The following is a 9,520-nucleotide window of genomic DNA, read 5'->3' as shown; positions in this document are numbered from 1 at the left end:
AATTTTTTGCTTTTAATAACTTTCTCACTGTTTTTATATATTGTGTAAATGTATGTATGTGAGATGAGGTTTTATGTGATGCTGTTAGTTTTTTTGCTACATATTTCACTGGTTTCACTGATAAAACTTAAAAAAAAAATGCATTCAACTTAGTTTCAATAACTCAACCTTGTGAGTGGATCCATCAGATAAAACACACACAAAATAATCAGCTTCATGGATCCAGGCGACTCCCAGCACCAAAGAAAGCTTTGAAACTGCTCTTGTTCAGCCAGTTGGGCTGAACAAAAGCAGTTTTTCCTGGAACCAAGTCCTGTCTGGCCTTTGCCCTCTCGTTGCTTTTGGACAGGTTGAACAGTTGTATTTCGAGTTCATTATGATGTAAGTAATTTAAAATTAAAAGAGAATAAATTACGGTCTTCAGGCAGGAGTAATGACTATCCCTGTAATTTACTATTTTGTCTGTTAAAAAAAGAAGTGTGCATTGCATAATCTTTTATAGTGATCATTACGTGTAAACAGTCATTTATTTCCTGGTACAACAGTGAACAAACAACATTACAACCTACCGCATGTCCATCCATCAACAGTCAAATTTAATTTGTTCAAGTCAAACTGGCTGAGCGGCTTTTTGCAATGAAAGAGATCTTTCTGCTACGAGCAGCTACTGGTGGGTTCCTGCCCCGAGGTGTGTGTTGGAAATAGCGCTGATGTGAGAGGGTGGGGCCTTGGAGGTAAAAGACTGACAGCCTTTCACTAAATCTGCTGTGCTGGAAGATAGGATTACACAACAAACCTCAAAACACACTTACTTTAACCAAACATTTATTAATTCTGCTTTGGTAAAGTTATGAGAAGATCTGAGAAAACCTTGAGTAAATCATGCAACTCTGATGTTAAGAGCAACAAACGGATCACAGAATTATGTTACGTCTCCAGATTTGTACAGTTCTTCATCTGGAGAGGAAAATACATGCTTGTCAAAAATGACCATGATAACAACCACATGTTGGTGAGGCAAAGTGAAAGAGTTACTGATGCCTTCATGCATCATAATAAAGCAAGGGCAAATATTGCCCAGACTTGAATCTTGCACCAACAAACAGCAGGATTTTCCATTGCCTGGTTTGTATTTTGATCCAAAAAATGTTTTTTTTTATTTTTATTTTGCAAGCCATTAAAATTGAAAGAAGATATAAATTTTTACAAGACTCATCAAAAAGCAGCCTTAATTTGCTTATCTCCTTCACTTTTTGAGAAGTCACTCAGTTCCTTGTAGCATGAAACAGTCCCCATCGCTGGTCTCCACTTTTAGAGCGATCCAGCTTTTCCCGCCATCCGTTAACTATTGCAGAATAGTCCTCCTCGGAAAATTCCTGCAAAGTAAATAACAGACTGAAGGATATTAGTAAGTTCTCCAAAGTTAAGTAAAAATTGTGCCAGTAAGTAAATCCCCTCTCCGTAAAAATTTGAGTGTTCAAGCTGCTCTGCAAACTAACCTGGATAAATTCCTTTTTAATGTCCTCTGCTCTCTGCAACTCAGTCTGGATCACTTGGATGAACTGGGCTGTTCGGTCTTCTACTCGAACATTGCAGAAACCAGCTTCCTGAATGAACTGCATCAGAGAGAGAAAGAGAGAAAAAGAGAAGAGGAGTGAGGGGGGAGTAAGAGAGGAAACAGCACCACCTCGTGGATACATGTAGCATAACTTCACGTAGAGAATGAACAAAACTGTTTTTCAGTAGAGTCAAGCAAAAGTCCTATAACATATCTGTCTGTGTAAATGGTCTTTCAAAGGACCTAAAAGGAATTTGTAGGTTTGACGTTGTTGTAAGTTGTTTTGGTCTGATGCAACGTTGCCTTTAGGCAGCAAAGTATCTAGCTGGAGATTAGTTTGTACAGGAATTTCACCAAAAGTGATTGACAGTGGTTCTTGCATCAGTAGCGCCCTGGGCAAGCTTCTCCTCCTGCCACTCCCAGAGTCTACTGCAGCTGGTGAAAACACAATTTCTTCACTTCTCTTGGTTTGATGTAGATAAAGGTAAGACACGAGGCAACTGGTGCCACAACAACCTGATCCCTCAATTCTCAGCAGCAAGTGGGAGTGCCTGGTACATTCCCTATTTTTGTGGCATTCTGGGAAACTGCCCATATATCCTGTTTCAGAAACTCCCACTGCATGTAGGACTAGCACAGATTTAACATCTTATTTTCCAGAGTTTTTTATTATTGCAGCAGGAATCTAATCAACAACTGATATCTCAGAACGACTAGTTTTAAAATGTGCTAGCATGACATCAAGGCTAACTCTTCTAATATTGAACTAAATTACACAGCAGTGGGAAGTGCTAATATATAAACCCGTTGGTTCACCTTGCCATACTCTGACGGTGTGTAGAGGATATAACCTCTCTGTTTGACGTAGGCCTCAAATACTGGATTCCACGGCTTCTCCCCGCAGCAGTAGTCGCTGATTAGCAGCTGACCTCCCGGCTTTAACCAGGACTGGATGCAAAGAAGCAGAAAAGTTACTGATCATACGGCAAAAGGAATAAAAGAAGAAACGTCACATAAACTTTTTACATTTTTCTTATATTTCTCTCACAAACAAATCAATGTAAATATAAAATAAGAAAATGATAAAAATTCTTACGTGGAAGCGTTTGAAGAGATCCAGTTTGTCATCAATGTGCAAAATTGTGTCTCTGCTGTAGATCACGTCAAATGAACCTTCTGGAAACGTCCTCTTAGTAGCGTCTGCCACCTCAAACTGCACCTAAGGAAATGCCAACAGCTTAGAGATACTTGGTTTCATGGTTGTGCATGCTTATAACAAAGGAGCTGCAGAGGCAACGCTCTGATTTTTAATATAAAAAGTAAAAGGAAATAAACATGATCCATACTGATGGCAGCTTCTCTGCTCTTGCCCTTTCAATGGCAATATCAACCATGTTGTCGGACAAATCCAAGCCAAGCACTTCCACCCCAAACATCTGCAGGATGACGTAACATTTGCCTTCCTTTTAGTTCTTGCAATCATATAGATGATGCAATGGGCGTATATTTCTCCTGGTCTCGTTGGTCTCACCTTTGCCATGTAGAAATCTCCTCCTCCAATTCCACAGCCTACATCCAGAACCTTCTGTCCATGTTTCAGGTTCAGCAGGTCCACAAACTCCTGTTGAAAAAAATTATGAAATTTTTAATTTGCTGAAATATGAAATCCTCCGCCCACTGTTAAACTTTTGCTTCAAAGGCAAATAAGAATATATACTTTTATTGGTGGTGGGATCATCAGCGTAACCAGAAAGCCACAGATTTCTTGAGAATTGTTGAAAAAGGATATCAGTTCTGTAACTCAGCTGTAGCACACATATACACCACCACTATAAAGTTTACAATGACTCTGTATGGGAATGAGAATAACTCAATTATAATGCTTACTCTCAAAAATACTGATAAAGTTTAACTCATCTCATTTGTCCACTCATGAACACTCAAAAGCCTAAAAGGGGTGGACAGGTTTTATTTCAGGAAAAAGATAAAAACTCTCTGACTGCTCAACGCTCATCCAAAAATTTATTAATTTATATTAACAAAGAATAAATCAGTTATGACAAAACTTGTCTTTATTACTACTATCCACAACATGAATATCCCTTCCAGGAAGAAGAAACAGGTTGGTAAAATTCTGTTTACTTTCAATCTAAATCTGCCAAAGGTATGAATAATCTTGGTCTTAACTTCAGTATTTCGCATTTTGACTTCTTTCAGCATTTTACCTTCTTTCTGAGACATCTTTTATATTTTTTACCTTGGTTGTGCTGGGTCCGCCTGTGCTGACATAGCCAGCCCCAAACATCTTTTCATAGCGCAGGATGCCTCGCCTGGTGTACTGCTGGTTGTCCAGGAACTGCTGGAATGTGCTAAAACCACTCTGAGAATCTAAGGAGCGAGGAAGCTTCTGCAGAAGCCAACACATCTGGTTCGGATTGTTTTTCATCTGAGATAGCAGAAGGATGAACGCAAGAAAAGATGATGAAAGGAAGATATATCTTTGTCTACGTATCACAGGAATTATTAGATAAAGACTTAGCAATACCTCAACATAAGTCTGAACTCTCTTTTTAAAGACAATATCGAAACCAAAGTTTTGGCCTCCCTCCAGTGCCTCCACCTGCACCGAAGTGGCCAGGTGAGTGTACTGTGCCTCGCTGCGGTAGCAGGTGGGATTGAAATCTCTCTTGCAGTCACCTTCAAAGAATAAAAAAGAACTGTGATTATTTATGTTGGATGAAAAGATTCAGAAATGTTTTCTGTTCACTCAGTACCTGAGCGGTGGTTGCAGGACTCTCTGAAGAAGAGAAAGCCACCAGGCTGCAGCCAGTTCAGCATTTTCTTCATGAAGGACTTCAGCTCTTCATCACTCAGATACATCAACAGCCAGTTGGAGAAGATAAAGTCGATACTGAGGAAGTAGTTATATTAGTAACTCCAAAATGTACAGCTTGACAGGAAATATATTCCATACAGGAGAGATTAATGAGCATCGGTCATGGAAAGTATGTATGACCTTCAAGACGCACTTTAAGGCACTTTTATGAAATGTTTGTTTGAAAATGAACTTGATTTAGTGAAACTCAGTCGCAGTTTGCATTTCACCAAAAACTGCAGATATAAGCTTCATCTGATTGTGTATCAGCAATAGTCAGAAGACCATTTTCTGTGCCTCTTGTTTCATAACTGATTCATGGATGAGTTGTGATTTCTTTGGTCTTTTCTGCTTAACTTTCAACAGGTCTGTACTCTTCACCCCTACCTGTGCTGGGGGATGTCCAGCTTTGTGACGTCGGCTTGGACGAAGCTGACGTTGCTATGGTGACCATTGCTCTGCCTGTTCTTGTCCACAAAGCTTTGCATAAAGTCCACCGCGGTCACATGGGCTGCCTTGGTCAGCAGGTGGCTGGTGAAGCGGCTGTAGAGGAACATGACAGTTTTTTATGAAACATAAATGAAGCTTGATTCAAACAACTTTAACTATAAAAATGAAGCATTTATAAGACTGCTGCAGCTAAGATTTATTTTATTTGCTTAACAAAGCTCTGCCATCTTTTTATAGAGACAAATTTGTTTTTTGGATTAAAATCTCTTCATCGCTTTGTGTTTTATTTGTACGCTGGTATTACTGGCTCTTACTTCTACAATTGACACAGATGATCATGATATGTCACCTCGTACACCATACCAGTATATGGGATTACCTAGTATTTTGCTAAACTGGATCAGACTGTACTTGTTTAGTTTGGCAATTAGAACTGAATAAAAAAAGATCACCTCTGGGGTTCCTCAAGGCTGTATTGTCGGGTCACTTGTACTCAATATTTATGTCCTCCTCCTAACTCAGAATATGGGGCAACGCAACAGTTCTTCGTCTGGTTATGGAGGACACCTAATTATCATCATTGACCACTACCTAAAATTTAAAAACAATGTAATTTCAACTAACAAATCAGTCTCGTCAAATCTGAAAAATATTGACAGGTCACCAAAAATCTCAAGCAATCTGACCAATACCAGGTCAATGGATCATATCCTGATTGTTCTTAAATAACTGCTCTGCCTTAGTGAAATGAAATGTCGAGGACTAAATACATCTCAAGGTTGATAGATAAATATTAACCATGGAGACATGCAGGTCATCAGAGCACAGATTATTCAATGTTTCCTGCAACAGAACTGAAAACAAGGCACAATTTAACTTTCTTCCTTCTTCTATTTCTAAATTTGCTTTAGAAACCTTTTCACAGAGTAACTGAGCTTCATGCTCACCCAATCCCAGCTCCCAGCTCCAGCACTCTGCGTCCCTCCAGGGGAGGCAGCATGGACAGGATCTCAGGCAGCTCATTCTCCGTCAGCTCTTTGGCTCGGGAATCCAGCATCATCTCCTCCACGGTGGCGGCTTGGGAGTGCTCCTTCCAAAACTCTGTCATGTTGCAACGAACTGTTGAGCAAACAGACTGCGTGAGTTGAAACTGAGGACTGGAAGAAAATGTTAGTCAAATGAAAAGACAGACTTCGGTCAGATGAAAGGGAATTTATTGCCACATCAATATTAAGTTGTTGTGCAATTTGAACTATTGAACTCATTCCTGAGTCACTGACTTTTGACACGGGAGGTAAAACGTAATGCTTCTGTGTATCTTGTCAATCATAATTCACCTTTCACCAATTCTTGTGTGTGTGCAGGTTAGTGATTATATTTTAAACAGGCGGTTCTCATGAAATGTTTCAGCTGAAGTCTTTTAAACATAATTCCACACTAACTCCCTGTCCAGCACACAAATTAACCTTTAACTGAACGGATTAGGCAATCTTAAAACAGTGCAATAATATTCTGCTTATGCAGAAACAATTCATTTAATTTTCTTTTCTTTCTTTGTTTATGGTTTCTAAAAACAATTTCTGAAAAAAAAAAAAAATGTATATGTGCCAAAGGGAAAAACTGGATGATTTTAGCTGAATTTATGAGATTTATGGACTGTTAGTAACCTCAAATTAAAATGTATCACAAGGGAATTAAAAATAGTCCTATAATTTATTCTCTTTTGGTCATCATTTGTTTAATACATTAAAAAAAAACTTGATTCCTTACTATTAATTAAAAAAAGGACAATATTATCCGTAGAACTGGGATAACTACATGTTAACTCCTGACAAAGCTTCAGGGATGTTTTGGCAGTCCAGTGCTCCCAGCAGAATTACTTCCACCAGCTGAGTGAAGATTTACAACAAAACCACACAAGGCAACAACTCTAGCTGGATCCAAACTTTGGTTTCATCATTTCCAGAAGACTTTCTGAAATCCTCCCAAAGAAAGCAAAACTTGTCTGATCTCCTCGTACCTTTTTCCATGGCGGTCCCTGGTTGATTAGCGCAGTAGAAAATAACAGAAATTAATGTCCAATGTCCATTCAGTATGGCAAATAATAAGACTTTTTTTAATTTTTTTTTACAACTTGTAGCCCCTCCCAGGCAAAGTGCAGATTTCAGCTTCTGTGGTCGCTCTTTAAGTAAAAAGGCCAAAGTGGCGCGGTTAGGAGGTGGTCTACATGTAGCCACCTGACCATTAGGATGCGTCCAATATAGTGGTGAGGGAGGGTGTGCACATGAATAATCAAACAAGGACACAACTCACCACAATGTGAGAGGCTCAGACTTCCCACAATAAAAAAAACACCTGTGATTGCTGTCAGCCTAAGGCAAGATAGATGCTGGGTGATGCACACTTACTTGTCATTTTGCACAACGGTTGGTCTATGTGATGTTTCCCAGCGACGGTCTGCCTCACTGGTTTTGTCTCACCTCATCAGGGTTGTGCTGACACCGTAGGAAATGTCTCGTGGCATGTGAGAATTACGCAATGTTGCCTCATCCAGTTCAGGCTCAAAGCCAGGACAGCTGCACGGAGCCCTGCGAAGTCAAAGCTGCAGAATTTGCTAGACAGTTCAAAGAGCTTTTCTCTTTGAATTTCTTATTCAAAAAAATAAGAAAGAAATCAACATCAATTGTTATTATATATATCTATACATTGAATAAAGCAAGTTTTTTTTTTACTGTTTTGTTTAATTTGTACATATGGACTAACCTAGAGTTCACTCGCAGAACAAGTCACCCAAATAATAAAGCTCAAGATAATTTAACTTTACAACATAGACATGACTGCAGCAGCGGATCTTACAATTTCACCACCACAGAGAGCCACTGTGTCATTCTGAAATCCATCTGACATGAAGTAGCACAAACCAAGAGAACAGAAGCATCAGGCTGCTGGTCACTAACGATAAAACAAATTCAAAGTAGTTCAGAACCGCGGATCATTTGGACACTTTTGTCAATTTCAACTCAGAGCCTGTAGCTGGTTGACTCGTTGAGATGCAGCCTGTGTACAACGCTGAAATAAATGTCACCAACCCACAGGGAGCAACTCCAATCAGCCCTTTCAGAGTGGTGTGGTTCTTGTAGGCAGAGAACGTTTCAGACTGTAAGGTGAGGGATGATGGCATTTCCAGAGCAACTTCTGTGCAGTTCAAGATGACAAGGACATTGGAGAGAACTTCAGAAATTTCTGAGGCATACTGGCTTTTACCTTCTCACGACTAATCCACAGGTTGATGGAAGAGAACACAATGAAGAGGTAGTTGGCCCAGGTGATGGTCACTCGGCTGACAGTAGCTATGAAACATGTCAGCAATGAGCTGCTCCTTCATGCCCACTGCTACCCTGAATGAGGACATCAGGAACTCATCAATCAGAGGCATGCAGCAGGCAGGGCTGGCTCCAAGTTTCTGTGCTCTGATCCAGTAAACCAGGCGTGATGCAGAGGGTGCAATGGACTCCCAGAAGATCCAGAACACACATTCAGATGGAGATTTGGCGTAGAGCCGGATCTGGTCATCAGAGGCACTGTAGCGTGGCAGACAAATCCACTTTTTGAAGCTCTGGATTAACATAATCCAGAGCTTCATCAAATGCACCTTTAAAACCACAAAATAAAATAGCAAAACATACGTTTAGCAACAAATTTTACTTATATACTGGAAACATTACTTCTGTAAAGATCAATACATGTTGTGAGTCGGAGCATGTATGTATACAGCCATTGACTTAATCTCTCCACAAAATACATAACCACATAATCTCATAATTTTATTAATAATGATTATAGCAACAGTTATATTTTACTAAAATTCTCTTACATGGAAAATATGTACAATATACTATCTTTTACCTGCGGGTGGATGTGCCGTGTTGTCATTATCCGCAGTAGCATCTTCAGCCTGGTTAGCTTTCTGAGAGGACAAACTGCCGTTCTTCCTGTCGAAAGCAGACTCTCTCATTGTCGGTGCAGTGAAGTTATTCCAGGCAAACAGGGAAGAAACAGTTCCACTTTTAAGGCGGCTGGTGGTGAATCCGCTAACAAAATCCTCCGGTGTGAAGTGGCGGCTACATACGAAAGTGCTCCCCGTCTTTATGCAAAAGTCCGGACCTTCATCTCTTCGGATCGCCTGGATCCACTGCCTCCGTTAGTCCGGGTCCTTCGGCAACGCATGATATGACCGAAAAATGCTGTTTTCTTGCCCCATATGAACAACCAGGGACCGAACAAAAACAACTGCGCCGAGACTGAGCCATTTTCCTAGCCTTTTAATGCTAACGCTATAGCCACCGGAAGTTGTCCAAACCCACATCCGCCCCGGCCCCGCGCATGCGCACAACCACCCATGCCCCGCGCATGCGCACAACCGCCCCAGACCCGCGCATGCGCACAACCACCCATGCCCCGCGCATGCGCACAACCGCCCCAGCCCCGCGCATGCGCACAACTGACCTGGCCTCGCGCATGCGCACAACCGCCTCGGCCCCTGCGGGTGGATGTGCCTTGTTGTCATGGTCTGCAGTAGCATCTCCAGCCTGGCTAGCTTTCTGAGAGGACAAACTGCCGTTTCTTAGCCCTCTCGA

General features: G+C 40.9%; 1 protein-coding gene across 2 annotated transcripts; it reads right to left on the bottom strand.

Moving 5' to 3' along the window:
- Positions 1–808: 808 nt before the first annotated feature.
- On the bottom strand, positions 809–7,438 carry pmt (phosphoethanolamine methyltransferase). Of its 2 annotated transcripts, none has more exons than XM_055034702.1 (12): positions 7,292–7,438; positions 5,831–6,002; positions 4,821–4,976; positions 4,333–4,469; positions 4,104–4,255; positions 3,816–4,004; positions 3,090–3,179; positions 2,905–2,994; positions 2,655–2,777; positions 2,375–2,506; positions 1,500–1,616; positions 809–1,376 (listed from the first exon to the last, which is right to left on the bottom strand). In XM_055034702.1, the coding sequence occupies exons 1-12, from the start codon at positions 7,296–7,298 to the stop codon at positions 1,266–1,268; spliced, it is 1,476 nt and encodes a 491-aa protein (XP_054890677.1). In that variant the 5' UTR covers positions 7,299–7,438; the 3' UTR covers positions 809–1,265. The 2 variants fall into 2 exon arrangements, with proteins under 2 accessions (XP_054890677.1, XP_054890676.1); XM_055034701.1 differs by lacking the exon at positions 7,292–7,438 and adding an exon at positions 6,904–7,080.
- Between the last annotated feature and the right edge of the window lie 2,082 nt (positions 7,439–9,520).

The sequence above is a fragment of the Poeciliopsis prolifica genome, unplaced genomic scaffold (assembly GCF_027474105.1).
Source record: "Poeciliopsis prolifica strain line A6 unplaced genomic scaffold, Auburn_PproV2 SCAFFOLD009, whole genome shotgun sequence".
In the NCBI taxonomy this organism is placed as follows: Eukaryota; Metazoa; Chordata; class Actinopteri; order Cyprinodontiformes; family Poeciliidae; genus Poeciliopsis; species Poeciliopsis prolifica.
The sequence above is the reverse complement of the archived record's forward strand: the minus strand, read 5'-3'. Positions and strand labels throughout refer to the sequence as shown.

What these genes read in the sequence shown, in the direction of transcription:
- pmt (XM_055034701.1), bottom strand. An exon ending in GTCCTGCAACCACCGCTCAG is followed by an intron (nt 4,256 to 4,332) that starts GTACTGAGTGAA and finishes TATTCTTTGAAG; the next exon opens with GTGACTGCAAGAGAGATTTC. An exon ending in GAGTTCAGACTTATGTTGAG is followed by an intron (nt 4,005 to 4,103) that starts GTATTGCTAAGT and finishes CTGCTATCTCAG; the next exon opens with ATGAAAAACAATCCGAACCA.